General features: G+C 44.9%; 1 protein-coding gene across 1 annotated transcript in view; it reads left to right on the forward strand.

Moving 5' to 3' along the window:
- LOC126187513 (adipocyte plasma membrane-associated protein Hemomucin-like) overlaps positions 1–15,872 on the forward strand; it is a 123,912-nt gene that overhangs the window by 69,666 nt on the left and 38,374 nt on the right. Inside the window, exon 6 of the mRNA XM_049928646.1 lies at positions 10,818–11,085. Coding sequence (XP_049784603.1) covers positions 10,818–11,085 — 268 coding nt within the window. The remainder of the gene's footprint in view (positions 1–10,817; positions 11,086–15,872) is intronic.

Genomic DNA, 15,872 nt, shown 5'->3' on the forward strand with positions numbered 1-15,872 from the left:
ACCTGGTCTTCTTCACGTTCCAGACTTGTGTAAGAGCATGTATTCCTTGTTGGTAAAAGCTCTAGACTTGTGCTCATAGCCACGTTTTCACTGCATGAATTTCATTCTCATCACAGCCGAAAGTGTGTTCCGTTCAGAGTGTCCTTTAGTGGCTCAAACAGATGGAAGTCAAAGAGCGGCAGATCTGGACTATAAGGTGGATGACTTTGGCGTCGAACCAAAACTGGAGATGCGTTCCTGGATTCTGAGACTTTTGTGTGTGTGTGTGCATTGTCCTGTTGGAGCAAGATTAATTTTTTGGGTTCTTGTCAGAGTGGGCACATCTGAATCGATCGGTTCTTGAGTTTGTTCAGAGCCTTCACGTTTATCCCTGAATTAATGGTTGACCCTTTTGGCAACATGTTCACAAAAATGGCGGCTTCAGTACTCCAAAAGGCTGTCATCATGAGCTGCCTTGAAATTTTCCTTTTTTGGTGATTGCGAGTGGAGCCATTACAGTGACTGATTTTGGCTCAGTCATGCATCTACGTTCCGTCATTATAATAATACGTGACATAAAGGCCTTACCATTTGCCTCAGACTTCTCTAACGGTGAAGATGATATGGCTTTTTTTAAATGTTGTTGTCTATTGCGACTATTCATGCAACCCAATATTGAGCACACCTTTGAATATCTAAGAGTCTCAGTTATTGTACACGTACTTCCAATTCTCTCTGATAGCTGTGGAACCAATAGACACATTGTGATCTGCACGAGTAATGGTATCCACGCGATTCTCCATGTCAGGTGCACCTAACGATGTCGATAATGGAGCTCTGCCGTCCCTGACGCTTTAATTACCCTTTACCCATCGCCTAACAGTACTATATCAAGTGGGTCATTACCATACACTTCACACAAACATAAATGATCGTTCACCACGGTTTCTTTCCCTCAACCGATAATTCAATTATAGCTCGTTGCTTGTAATGAGTGTCTTGGGTAGACACCATTTTGATGGTTCATTGCGGCGCTGCCATCCGTCGGAATTGTCCGAAACTTCGCATACATGCAGAAGAAACATCAAATTTGAAGCACCGAAAAGGGCTTTATCTTGGATACATTAACGGCTGTAATAAAAATCAAAAATATTGGAGCTTCATTTATTGAAAGACCTTCGTATTTTGTGCTGTCCCGACCTTGTGCTGTCCCGTAATCACCACAACAGTGTCTGTATCTGATACTTGATTCTATATTGTTATTTTGATTCACTGTCCCTTTGAGGTTAGTAAGTTTTAACTTTATCGTCGACTGAACTTCCACGTTATAACCTACGTCATAATCAAAATACAGCAGACATCTGTTCTCAATAAATAATTGACTGTATAGTCTTAATTTCTTGTATAACTCATTTTAGCAATAAGTAAGATACAGAAAGATTCTTAATTTCTTTCCAACGATCACTTTCAGAAATCATCCTAAAATTCAGTTACTAACTCTTTTTGTTGCCCATACAACCAGCAATGCTGTTTAAACTGACAATGACACTGGCGAATCTTTACTTCTCTGTTAGCTATTGTACTTGAAAATAATATTTGTCAACAATAGTATTCCATAAGCTTAGTTCTCATATAACTGGACTGTGTACTTTTATATAGCTCGTGTCATCAATGACAAGATCCACTACAGCTGCAACTTTTTTATTTCCTAAAGGAAAGTACCACCCGGTTTCGGGACCTATGTCTCATCCTCAGGTTCATATAAAATATGAGTCCATAAATGTCGAATAACAGAAGTTAAACTAGATTAAAATAGTGCAGCACTGATACATGGCATAAAACCTTCTCAATTCAGACTTTGAAATTGCTGCTATGGATATCGAAATGGCGTCAAGATGGAACTGTGAAGGACAGTAGACCTGCAGGACGTTCTCTTTCGGTTCGCACACAGCAAACGCGAATAGTGCGTGGGACGTGATCTTGAGTAGTCATCAGTGGTCAGCTCGGCGGCAAGCTATCGTACTTGGGTTGGTGGATAGCAGCGTTCACCGTATCCTGCATAAAGATCTTCAATAGCGTGCGTACAAGAACCAAGAAGTTGTCCACCAGCTTACTTAAAGGGCTGAGACAATACGAGACTTCAATTTTGCAGCGAGTTCTTGGAGCTTCTGCAAGTTGAAGAGAACGTTGTGAACGGGTTATTGAGACCCATTTCCACTTGACCCATTTCCACTTGTCTGGGCGTGTAAACAAACATATCTATTTTGGGCTGCGCACACCCTGTTCGAATAGCTGGAGCATCCTATGCACAGTGGAAAAGTGACAGTATGGTTCGCCATTTCCTCCGAGCGCGTTATTGCACTGAATTTCTTTGCGAATGAGGGTCGTACTGAGACGGTAAATTCTTAGCGCTACTCACCCATGTTGCAAACATTTCTGCGTCATGCAATCAGTCCCCAATGTCCTCCATAGCACCAGCAAGAGTGCTGAATGAAAAGTTCTGAACCAGATTCATTTCCCAGTTTGGAGACGTTAACTGGCCTGCTCGTTCGCCCGACCGGACAGCATCTGACTGATTTTTGTGGGACTACCTCAAACAGCAATTTCATGAGAAACACCTACCCAGTATCGACGAAATAAAAGATCGAATTTGTAAGTGCATTCGGGAGATTTCAAACGGTATGTTGCTGCAAGTTGCGTTATCTCTTCAAAGAGACTATATAAATGTGTTTTTTAGCATGGTGGACATTTAGCAAATGTTATTTTCAGGAAACAGCGTTATTCAAAAAAAGAGAATGCATCTTCATTAAAAATTACACTTCCCCTGAAACCTTTAATTTTCAAAACCGTCAGATGTTTCTGGAGCGCCCTGTATGTATCCATTATTTTGCTGCCAGCTACATTACGTTCATTTACGTGAGTATACTTCCTTAACACACATTTGAGAAGTTTTTGGCACTGGCTGATGACACAACAAAACATATTGCAAATAAAGGTGAAACGCTACTGGAAATTCTTAGAACCCAGAGGTGTCTGGTATTTTCTTTGCAAGGAGATTAGCAGCGAATGGCCATATAGTTATGAGATTTCACGACTCTTGATAGACTTGCTACTGATTAATGTTCATTACATGTTCTGGCTTTCTTCAAACTGGTAAGTCTGCCTGAGTGGCGGGCGAGGAAGCGAGTTTGTTTTGTTTTGAGCGATAGTCATACAGCGATAATCATCATGTCGAAAAAATGAAGTTAATTACATAATTTTAGGAAACGTTCCATCTCACATATTGCCTCGTTGTCATTCAGAAAACATTTGCAGTGCAATGTTCTCCTCGTCCAAGGAAAGAGAAAGAAACTTCCTTCGAATTCGAACGTAAAACATTGGCAAACAATCTAAACAAGAACCCTAAAAAGTTTTGGTCATATGTAAAATCGGTAAGCGGATCTAAATCCCCTATTCAGTCACTCGTTGACCACGATGGCACCGAAACAGAGGACGACCGAAGAAAGGCAGAAATACTGAATTCAGTGTTCCGAAACTGTTCCACTGCGGAAAATCGTAACACGGTCCCTGACTTCAGCCGTCGCACGGACGCCAAAATGGAAAATATTGAAATAAACGATATCGGAATTGAAAAACAACTGCTATCACTTAGTAGCGGAAAAGCATCCGGACCAGACGAGATACCCTTAAGATTCTACAGTGATTATGCTAAAGAACTTGCCCCCTTTCTATCAGCAATTTATCGTAGATCGCTGGAAGAACGTAAAGTACCTAGCGACTGGAAGAAAGCGCAGGTCGTTCCCATTTTCAAGAAGGGTCATAAATCAATGCGAATAATTATAGGCCTATTTTGCTTACGTCAATCTGTTGTAGAATAATGGAACATGTTTTGTGTTCTCGTATTATGACGTTCTTAGATAATTCAAATCTCCTTCATCATAACCAACATGGATTCCGCAAACAGAGATCATGTGAAACTCAGCTCGCCCTATTTGCCCAAGAAATTCACAGTGCCGTAGACACTGGCGAGCAGATTGATGCCGTATTCCTGGACTTCAGGAAGGCATTTGATACGGTTCCGCACTTACGTTTAGTGAAAAAAATACGAGCTTACGGAATATCGGACCAGGTTTGTGATTGGATTCAGGATTTCCTAGAAGAAAGAACACAACATGTCATTCTTAACGGTTCAAAATCTGCAGATGTAGAGGTAATTTCGGGAGTACCGCAAGGAAGCGTGATAGGACCTTTATTGTTTACAATATACATAAATGACTTAGTTGACAACATCGGTAGCTCCGTGAGGCTATTTGCAGATGACACGGTTGTCTACAAGAAAGTAGCAACATCAGAAGACTCGTACGTACTCCAGGAAGACCTGCAGAGGATTAATGCATGGTGCGACAGCTGGCAGCTTTCCCTAAACGTAGATAAATGTAATATAATGCGCATACATAGGAGCAGAAATCCATTCCAGTACGATTATGCCATAGGTGGTAAATCATTGGAAGCGGTAACGACCGTAAAATACTTAGGAGTTACTATCCGGAGCGATCTGAAGTGGAATGATCACATAAAACAAATAGTGGGAAAAGCAGGCGCCAGGTTGAGATTCATAGGAAGAATTCTAAGAAAATGTGACTCATCGACGAAAGAAGTAGCTTACAAAACGCTTGTTCGTCCGATTCTTGAGTATTGCTCATCAGTATGGGACCCTTACCAGGTTGGATTAATAGAAGAGATAGACATGATCCAGCGAAAAGCAGCGCGATTCGTCATGGGGACATTTAGTCAGCGCGAGAGCGTTACGGAGATGCTGAACAAGCTCCAGTGGCGGACACTTCAAGAAAGGCGTTACGCAATACGGAGAGGTTATTATCGAAATTACGAGAGAGCACATTCCGGGAAGAGATGGGCAACATATTACTACCGCCCACATATATCTCGCGTAATGATCACAACGAAAAGATCCGAGAAATTAGAGCAAATACGGAGACTTACAAGCAGTCGTTCTTCCCACGCACAATTCGTGAATGGAACAGGGAAGGGGGGATCAGATAGTGGTACAATAAATACCCTCCGCCACACACCGTAAGGTGGCTCGCGGAGTATAGATGTAGATGTAGATGTAGATGATTAAAACTGTGTGCCGGACCGAGACTCGGACTCGGGACCTTTGTCTTTCGCAGGCAGGTACTCTATCAACTGAGCAACCTAAGTACGACTCACGACCCTCCTCAAAGCTTTACTTCTGCCAGCGATGTCCCTCCATATCCTTTCTTCCAGGAGTGATAGTTCTGCAAATTCGCAGGAGACCTTCTGTGAAGTCAGGAAAGTAGGGGACGAGGTACTAGCGGACGTAAAGCTGTGAGGATGGGTAGTGAGTCGTTCTTGGGTAGCTCAGTTGGTAGAGGACTTGCCCGCGAAAGGCAAAAGTCCCGAGTTCGTGTGTCGGTCCGACACACAGTTTTAATCTTCGAGGAAGTTTCATATCAGCGCACACTCTGCTGCAGAGTGAAAATTTCATTCTGGAAAGAGAAAGAAGTCGCTGTGTATCATTTGAGGATCGAGGCGGGTGGAAAAGAGGGGGGGAGGGGGAGGGGAGTGGTTGAGACAAAATTTGGTTCCCAAAAAAGCGGTATGTGTTGCTGTATACTGTGCAGAATGAGATGAGGCGCTGTTGTGGAGCAAAATCACCTCCTTGGACAGATTCCAATGACAATTTTGAGAGCATCCTGTAATCTCGTCAGAAAATTTCGGTAGTATTCTCCTGTGATGGTTTGCCCCTTATGAGCGTAATCTTTTAGCACCACACAATGGCATTCTCAATATGCTCTCGGCATCATCTTGCCCAGTGAAAAATGGCTCTGAGAACTATGCGACTTAACTTCTGAGGTCATCAGTCGCCTAGAACTTAGAACTAATCAAACCTAACTAACCTAAGGACATCACACACATCCATGCCCGGGGCAGGATTCGAACCTGCAACTGTAGCGGTCGCTCGGTTCCAGACTGTAGCGCCTAGAACCGCACGGCCACTCCGGCCGGCTTGCCCAGTGATGACTGGGTCTTTGCCTTAGTTGGAAGTGGTGAATCCACATTGTTCTACATCTACATTTATACTCCGCAAGCCACCCAACGGTGTGTTGCGGAGGGCACTTTACGTGCCACTGTCATTACTTCTCTCTAATTTTACATTCGTTATCTCCTCGGGAGGTATAAGTAGGGGGAAGCAATATATTCGATACCTCACCCAGAAACGCACCCTCTCGAAACCTGGACAGCAAGCTACACCGCGATGCAGAGCGCCTCTCTTACAGAGTCTGCCACTTGAGTTTGCTAAACAACTCCGTAACGCTATCACGGTTACCAAATAACCCTGTGACGAAACGCGCCGCTCTACTTTGGACCTTCTCTATCCCCTCCGTCAACCCGACCTGGTACGGATCCCACACTGATGAGCAATACTCAAGTATAGGTCGAACGAGTGTTTTGTAAGCCACCTCCTTTGTTGATGGACTACATTTTCTAAGGACTCTCCCAATGAATCTCAACCTGGTACCCGCCTTACCAACAATTAATTTTATATGATCATTCCACTTCAAATCGTTCCGCGAACATACTCCCAGATGTTTTACAGAAGTAGCTGCTACCAGTGTTTGTTCCGCTATCATATAATCATGCAATAAAGGATCCTTCTTTCTATGTATTCGCAATACATTACATTTGTCTATGTTAAGGGTCAGTTGCCACTCCCTGCACCAAGTGCCTATCCGCTGCAGATCTTCCTGTATTTCGCTGCAATTTTCTAATGCTGCAACTTCTCTGTATACTACAGCATCATCCGCGAAAAGCCGCATGGAACTTCCGACACTATCTACTAGGTCATTTATATATATTGTGAAAAGCAGTGGTCCCATAACACTCCCCTGTGGCACGCCAGAGGTTACTTTAACGTCTGTAGACGTCTCTCCATTGAGAACAACATGCTGTGTTCTGTTTGCTAAAAACTCTTCAATCCAGCCACACAGCTTGCTTTCCTCCTTTGTCTCAGAATCGTAGCGATACACCGATCAGTCGGCCACGGTGATGAGGCAGCTGAAATTAAGTGATCTGCATGGGCCTGGCAGGTGTCATTTCCACTGCCACCACAGTTCGGCGACCTTTCTGAATTGGTGCGAGCAGTTGTACAAGCCAGCGGGCGACGACCTTCCTCATGTTACAAAGTCATGCAAGGTGTTGAAAACTGAACCACGACTGATTATTATTTTTTCCACTATAGCCTCCATTGTGATACTCTGTAGTTCAAACACCAACACTTCCCATTCTCTTGAAATTAGTGGTTTTTCACAGAGAGATGGTCTGCCACTTTGTTCATTGTCATTTAGACTTTTTTTGGGCACAATGAAAGCACCTTATAAGCACTGTGTTATACAGAGGTGAATTGTTGCCGTAGGCTTCCACAAGCTCAGCACAGAATGTGCATCATTGCTACCTTTCAAATATGAGCGACAGTCAAATGGAAAGCAAACATTCACCATAATGCATTCATGGAATGGTTCCATTCAAAAGTATTCACCACGCATGTTAAGACATTTATCCCACTGGGAGACGAGACGACCAGTTCCTGTTTTACATTTCAATATGACCGGTTTCGGCTACTGCCATCTTCAGATCATAAAATCGTAAAATATTCTGATGTAACATCAATGTCATACTAAACATGTAGGTACTTACAATTTACCTACCTGTTTCGTTTGACGTTGATTCTACATCAGAATATTTTGTGATCTGAAGATTGCAGTAACGAAAGCGATCATAGTGAAATGTAAAAAAAAAGATCAAGACGGACCTGTAAAATAAAGTACCAAAAATATGATCACGGACTCATTTTCAGACTTTATGTCTTCAGCTGACTATTCCTGTTTCGTAAAATGCACTCACACACTGACGCCACAAGATGGCTCTAAGCACTATGGGACTTAACATCTGAGGTCATTAATCCCCTAGACTTAGAACTACGTAAACCTAACTAACCTAAGCATATCACACACATCCATGCCCGAGGCAGGATTCGAACCTGCGACCGTAGCAGCAGCGCGGTTCTTGACCGAAGCGCCTTGAACCGCTCGGCCACCGAGGCCGGCACGCCACAAGTGCACCTACTCTTGCACTTTCTCATCAGACTGAAATTGACTTCCACACTTGTCTTTCTTCAGGTCGCCAAAGATGTGCAAATCGCATGATGAAAGATCTGGGCTGTCCAGGGAATGTTGCAGTATTTCCTCACCAAATAGCTTAAGTGTAGTCTTCGTCCAGTCGGCAGTGTGGAGCCAGGCATTATCTGCAACAGGATGATGCTCTCCGATAGAATTATGACAGCCCGATGGGAAATGTCAAACCCAATAGTGGAAACATCCCATACCTCCCCCGCCATATAAATCAAAAGCGGTTTACATAGATTCCAGTAAGGCCATTATGACCTTCTTCAACTGCAGAGGCCCTCTTCTCGTCGAGTTTCTTGAGTGTGGAACGACAGACAATGCGCAGCACTATGAAGAAACTGCAACATGGCATAATGTCAAAATTCCCAGGAATGCTGTCGGCCAGAATCGTCCTGTTGCAGGATGACACCTGCCCCCACACTGCCATTTGTACAAAGGCTATGCTTTAGCCATTTAGTTGGAAAATACTGCAACATTATCTATATACCCGGGATATTTCACCGCGTGATTTTCACATGTTTGGCTACCTCAAGAGCCGGCCGCGGTGGTCTAGCGGTTCTGGCGCTGCAGTCCGGAACCGCGGGACTGCTACGGTCGCAGGTTCGAATCCTGCCTCGGGCATGGGTGTGTGTGATGTCCTTAGGTTAGTTAGGTTTAAGTAGTTCTAAGTTCTAGGGGACTTATGACCTAAGATGTTGAGTCCCATAGTGCTCAGAGCCATTTGAGCTACCTCAAGAAAGGCTAGCATGGACACCAGTATCACTTGGAGAAGGAAGTGCAAGAGTGGGTGTTGTTGTGGATCCGTCAGCGGCTGAATGCGTTCTGCGAAACAGGAATTGATTGTCTCGTCTAGCTCTGGAATAAATGTCTTAAAGCGTACTCACGATTACTTTTGAATGGAAACGTTCGATGATCCTGTTGTGACAAGTGTTCGGTTTTCATTTGACTACACCTTACACATAAAGTGGATTACCGGATGATATACCACTTTAGGACTGTGGAGCGCCATTTTGTTTTGAATCATCTCGCGATGCGCAGTGGTACAGTGTTGCAGAGATTGTAATCCTTGCTAGGACTGCAGATATGTAGCTGCTACCAACAAAAAATTTCGTGATTTTGTTTTTTTGAAGACAGTGATAATTAATACACTACTGGCCATTAAAGTTGCTACACCAAGGAGAAATGCAGATGATAAACGGGTATTCATTGGACAAATATATTATACTAGAACTGACATGTGATTACATTTTCACGCAATTTGGGTGCATAGATCCTGAGAAATCAGTACCCAGAACAAGCACCTCTGGCCGTAATAACGGCCTTGATACGCCTGGACATTGAGTCAAACAGAGCTTGGATGGCGTGTACAGGTACAGCTGCCCATGCAGCTTCAACACGATACCACAGTTCATCAAGAGTAGTGACCGGCGTATTGTGACGAGCCAGTTGCTCAGCCACCATTGACCAGACGTTTTCAATTGGTGAGAGATCTGGAGAATGTGCTGGCCACGGCAGCAGTCGAACATTTTCTGTATCCAGAAAGACCCGTACAGGACCTGCAACATGCGGTCGTGTATTATCCTGCTGAAGTGTAGGGTTTCGCAGGGATCGAAAGAAGGGTAGAGCCACGGGTCGTAACACATCTGAAATGTAACGTCCACTGTTCAAAGTGCCGTCAATGCCAACAAGAGGTGACCGAGACGTGCAACCAATGGCACCGCGTACGATCACGCCGGGTGATACGCCAGTATGGCGATGACGAATACACGCTTCCGATGTGCATTCACCGCGATGTCGCCAAACACGGATGCGACCATCATGATGCTGTAAACAGAACCTGGATTCATCCGAAAAAATGACGTTTTGCCATTCGTGCACCCAGGTTCATCGTTGAGTACACCATCGCAGGCGCTCCTGTCTGTGATGCAGCGTCAAGGGTAACCGCAGCTGATAGTCCATGCTGCTGCAAACGTCGTCGAACTGTTCGTGCAGATGGTTGTTGTCTTGCAAACGTCCCCATCTGTTGACTCAGGGATCGAGACGTGGCTGCACGATCCGTTACAGCCATGAGGATAAGATGCCTGTCATCTCGACTGCTAGTGATACGAAGCCGTTGGGATCCAGCACGGCGTTCCGTATTGCCTTCCTGAACCCACCGATTCCATATTCTGCTAACAGTCATTGGATCTCGACCAACGCGAGCAGCAATGTCGCGATACGATAAACCGCTATCGCGATAGGCTAGAATCCGACCTTTATCAAAGGCGGAAACGTGATGGTACACATTTCTCCTCCTTCACAACAACGTTTCACCAGCAACGCCGGTCAACTGCTGTTTGTGTATGAGAAATCGGTTGGAAACTTTCCTCATGTCAGCACGTTGTAGGTGTCTCCACCGGCGCCAACCTTGTGTGAATGCTCTGAAAAGCTAATCATTTGCATATCACAGCATCTTCTTCCTATCGGTTAAATTTCGCGTCTGGGGCACGTCATCTTCGTGGTGTTGCAATTTTAATGGCCAGTAGTGTACTTAAGACCAGCCCTTGTATGAAGAGACAGTCATGAAGTGGGTACACATGGAGACAGTAATGACACGGCAGTCGGTTGTGTCAGGTGCCGGCTGTCGGACGGGTCGGTGTCGACGCTGGTGGAGGGCCTGCCGGGGGCGCCGGACGGACTGCGGCCGGGCCCGAGCGGTGCGGGCGTCCTGGCGGCGCTCATCTCCACCGACACGCCGTCGCGCGCCACTCTGCCAGAGCTACTGGCGCCACTGCCCAAGGCGCGCGCCGCGCTGCTGCTGCTCCTGCGCGCCAACCGGGCGCTGCTCGCCACCGCCAACACCGCGCTGCCGCTGCAGGCCACGCGCAGGATCACGCACGTGGTATGTAAACACCCGTCCCCACTCGACAACTGGGCCGTACTAACAAGGGAACCTCCCCATCGCACCCCCCTCAGATTTTGATATAAGTTGGTACAGTGGATAGGCCTTGAAAAACGGAACACAGATCAATCGAGAAAACAGGAAGAAGTTGTGTGGAACTATGAAAAAAATAAGCAAAATATACTAACTGAGTAGTCCATGAGCAACATAGGCAACATCAAAGATAGTCTGAGCTTAGTAGCGCCGTGGTCCCGTGGTTAGCGTGAGCAGCTGCGGGACGAGAGGTCCTTGGTCCAAGTCTTCCCTCAAGTGAAAGGTTTACTTTTTTTATTTTCGCAAAGTTATGATCTGTCCGTTCGTTCATTGACGTCTCTGTTCACTGTAATAAGTTTAGTGTCTGTGTTTTGCGACCGCACCGCAAAACCGTGCGATTAGCAAACTAAAGGACGTACCTCTCCATTGGGAACCGAAAACATTTGATCGCAAGGTCATAGGTCAACCGATTCCTCCACAGGAAAACACGTCTGATATATTCTATACGGCACTGGTGACGGCATGTGCGTCACATGACAGGAATATTTTGTCGACCCACCTAACTTGTACACTTGGCGAATGGGTAAAAAGATTCTTCTACCTTGCTCGATTTAGGTTTTCTTGTGGATGTGATAATCACTCCCAAAAAAGTGATGAAAACATAAGAGTTTGTCACATAAACTGCAACAAATGAATGCAACAGTTTCACAGGCGCACAGTTTTCCCTGTGCTCTGTCAAAACATTAACGTTTTCAAATTTTTCCTTGTTTAGACCATCAAATCCTGCAAGCAAATCTGAACATGTTCTGCAATTCTGGAGAGCGAAGTTAATTATGTGTGAGTGCCTGAACTTTGATAATTGTCTGAAAATAAAAAATTAAAGCTTTCACCCGAGGGTAGATTTGAACCAAGGACCTCTCGTTCCGCAGCTGCTCACGCTAACCACGGAACCACGGCGCTCCCGTTCTCAAACTCACCTTGATGTTACCTATCTTGCGCATCGACTACTCAATTTGTACATTTTGCTTATTTTTTTCATAGTTCCAGACAACTTCTTCCTATTTTCTCGATTGATCTGTGTTCAGGTTGTCAAGGCCTATCCACTGTGCCGACTTATAACTAAATCTGAGGGGGGTGCGATGGGGAGGTTCCCTTGTTAGTTTAATGCTGTATAGGCGCTGTGGTGGACAGAATAATGGATGGGACAATTAACTGATCCATCCTACAACAGATGTGGTGGTTCTCCGACTGTGACATTACACTGAGGCAACTGCTGCAGGCACACCCAATTTGCAATCATAGGTTGGATCAGTGAGCAGTTGTGAGGCTGCGAGCATGTCGCGCTTGAGTGTTGTTTATTGTGCAAATCCATCGTGTCGTTCACCGATGCAGAATACACAGACATGTTACTTGTGTACAGGTACTGTAAATGCAGTGCCCATGAGACTGCTGGCCTCTGTGGCCGGGCGGTTCTAGGCGCTTCAGTCCGGAACCACGCGGCTGCTGCGATCGCAGGTTCGAATCCTGTCTCGGGCATGGATGTGTGTGATGTCCTTTGGTTAGTTAGGTTTAAGTAGTTCTAAGTCCCACAGTGCTTAGAACCATTTGAACCCATGAGGCTGTGACAGAATGCTAGAGACGTTTCCCTGACACAAACCCACTGTGCCAGGGTATTTCCCGGGGATTTTCAAACATTACATCCGGGACACTACCCAGAACAAGAGGCCATCCAGTCAGTTGACGAAAGGGAGGACATTATTACAATGGTACAAGCGAGTCCCACCACCATTACATGGCACATTGGCCATTGCCTATTCCATGTGCAGCCCACTCAACATCTGCACACGGGTGACTCAGTAAGCATACAACAGTTTTGCGAATTGTTGGCTGTACACAGATATGGCATGTAATGCACTTTACTTACACGCAATGGTATCACGAATGTCTGTAATTCTCACACATTGGCTATGGAGAACCCACATGACAATAGGGAAAAGATTCCGAATCAGGTTCTAAATGCACATCTGGTGTGGTATGACTGATGATAGGCCTGATATTCCTGCCAAGTCTCATGACAGCCACAGCATATGCATATTTCCTGACAGAAGACCTAATTGCACTTTTGGAAGACATCATATTAGAGCAATGACGGAAAATTTATCTGCAACAAGACGGATCACCGATTCCCTGTAACAAACAGGTATCCCAGTATCTGAATAACACATTTCCTCAACGGTGGATTGGTTATAGTGGACCCATGATCCTCCTTTTGCACGGTATAGTGCAGCAAGTCGACATGGCGCGGTCTCAACAAGTCGGTGGTAGTCCCTGCAGAAATACTGAACCATGCCACCTCTACAGCCGTACATAATTGTGGATGTGTTACCAGTGCAGGGTTTGTTGCACGAACTGGCCTCTCGATTACGTCCCATAAATGTTCAGTGGCATTCATGACGGGCGATCTGGGAGCCCAAATCATTCGTTCGAATTGTCCAGAATGTTCTTCAAACCAATCGTGAACAACTGTGTCCCCAGTGACGTGGAGCAGTCATCCATAAAAATGAATTCCATAAATGGCTGAAAATGGCCTCCAAGTTTCCGAACATAATCATTTCCAGTCAACGATCGGTTCAGTTGGACCAGAGGACCGAGTCTATTCCATGCAAACACTGCCTACAGCATTATGCAGCCACCACCAGCTTGCACAGTGCCTTGTTGGAAACTTGGGTTTATGGCTTCGTGGGGTCTGCACCACACTCAAACCTTATCATCACCCCTACCAAATGAAATCGGGGCTCATCTGACAAGGTCATGGTTTTCCAGTTGGCTAGGGTCCAACCGACGTGGTCGGGAGAGGCGCTGCAGCCAAAGTTGTGCTGATAGCAAAGAAATTCGCGTTAGTCTCCTGCTGCCATAACCCCTTAACGCCAAATTTTATCGCACTGTCCTAACGGATACGTTCGTCGTACGCTCCATATTGATATCTGCGGTTATTACATGCAGTGCTCCTTGCCTGCTAGCACTTACAGCTCTACGCAAACGCCGATGCTCTTGGTTGTTAATGGTGAGACGTAATGCCTGAAATTTGGCATTCTCGGCACATTCTTAATACTGTGGATCTCAGAATATTGAATTCCTTAACGATTTCCGAAATGGAATGTCTCATGCGCCTAGTTCCAATTACCATTCCGCGTTCAAAGTCTCTTAACTCCCGTCGTTCGGCCATAATCGCGTCGGACACACTTTCACATGAATCACCTGAGTTCAGATGATAATTTCACCAATTCCCTGCTCTTTAACACGTTGTATAAGCGATACTACCGCCACCTGTATACGTACATGTCGCTATTCCATGACTTTTGTCACCTCAGTGTATGCTATTCGAACATCGGCTTCAGATTTCTGTCGAAAGGGGACTGGAGCAAGAATGTTTGAGGCACCAGGGTTTGAGGCAGAGTGCTGTATTTACTAGACTAATAAGTGAAATGGAAAACATATATCACACCATTTCATCTGTCTACAAAAGTCTTAAATACAACTGTGTTTCTTATCATGTAAAAGCTGCAACCTTTTTTTTTTTGTGCCAAATACATCAGAGGTATTGGTACAGCGGATTTCCTTTCAAGTTCCAGATAAAAGGCAATGATACAGCTTCCTATCTGGATAATTTTATTGGTTTCTCTTTCAGGGCATGGATTAAGAGATACACTGCGCTAAAAAGGTATTACTTTTTCGAAGCCCAATAATTGTCTCCAACTGCGACGTGAAACTTTTAAATGTGGCTCTAAGGTGCCTACAACCTCCCTCCGCTATGTCATGGAGACGCATCAGACAGCAAGGTGTCAACGGATGCGAAAAAAGGCCACAGTTGATAAGTTTATGTGAGTTGTAACGTGGGATAATGATGTCACATTGGCACCAGATTTCGCTTCAATTCTGCCCAGAGCTGTCATGGATGAGAAGGTCGTCACACCCCCTCTTACCCACCCTTATCCCCAGTGGCGGTTCGTGAGTGTACATTCGGGGTATTCACAAATTTGTAGATTCAGAAAAATCTGAGAGTGAAATTAATGGTATCTGCTGTATAACAGTTATGCTTATCAACAAGTTTATACAACTGCAACCACTGCCAATAACAACAGTAATAATAATAATATGTATAACTTATCTGACAAAAGAAAGGTTTTTGTGGAATTGTGTTGTTTCGTACTTAATTAAGTACAGTTTAGGGCAATAATAAAATACTTTGAAGCTTTCGCAACTCTCCATTTCGCATTTTTGTGTAAGTGGGGGTTTTCGTGCTCATCCATTTTTTCAAACAAATGTACTTCCTTGAAAGATGTAATAGATCACGAATTCACTTCCGGGCTGAAAATCAGATATTCTCACGCGGCACCCACACAACGACTTGAGCTGTCTGTACACTTCCTTTATGTTCGCTTGTTATCTCTCTTATTTGATTTCGTCATTCCCTCAATCAAAGGATCTGTTCTCGGGGGCCTTAGTTACTTTGCCACTAACTTTTCCTGGTTATTTCCTTTTGTTCCCAGAATGAAATTTTCAATCTGCAGCGGAGTGTGTGCTTATTTGAAACTTCCTAGCAGATTAAAGCCGTGTGCCGGACGGAGACTAGAACTCGGGACCTTTGCCTTTCACGGGCAACTGCTCTACCGACTGAGCTACCCAGGCACAGCTCACGTCCCGTCCTCACAGCTTTACTTTACCGTTAGCATTTAAAATAGATTCAACATAGT

The sequence above is a fragment of the Schistocerca cancellata genome, chromosome 5 (assembly GCF_023864275.1).
Source record: "Schistocerca cancellata isolate TAMUIC-IGC-003103 chromosome 5, iqSchCanc2.1, whole genome shotgun sequence".
NCBI lineage: Eukaryota > Metazoa > Arthropoda > Insecta > Orthoptera > Acrididae > Schistocerca > Schistocerca cancellata.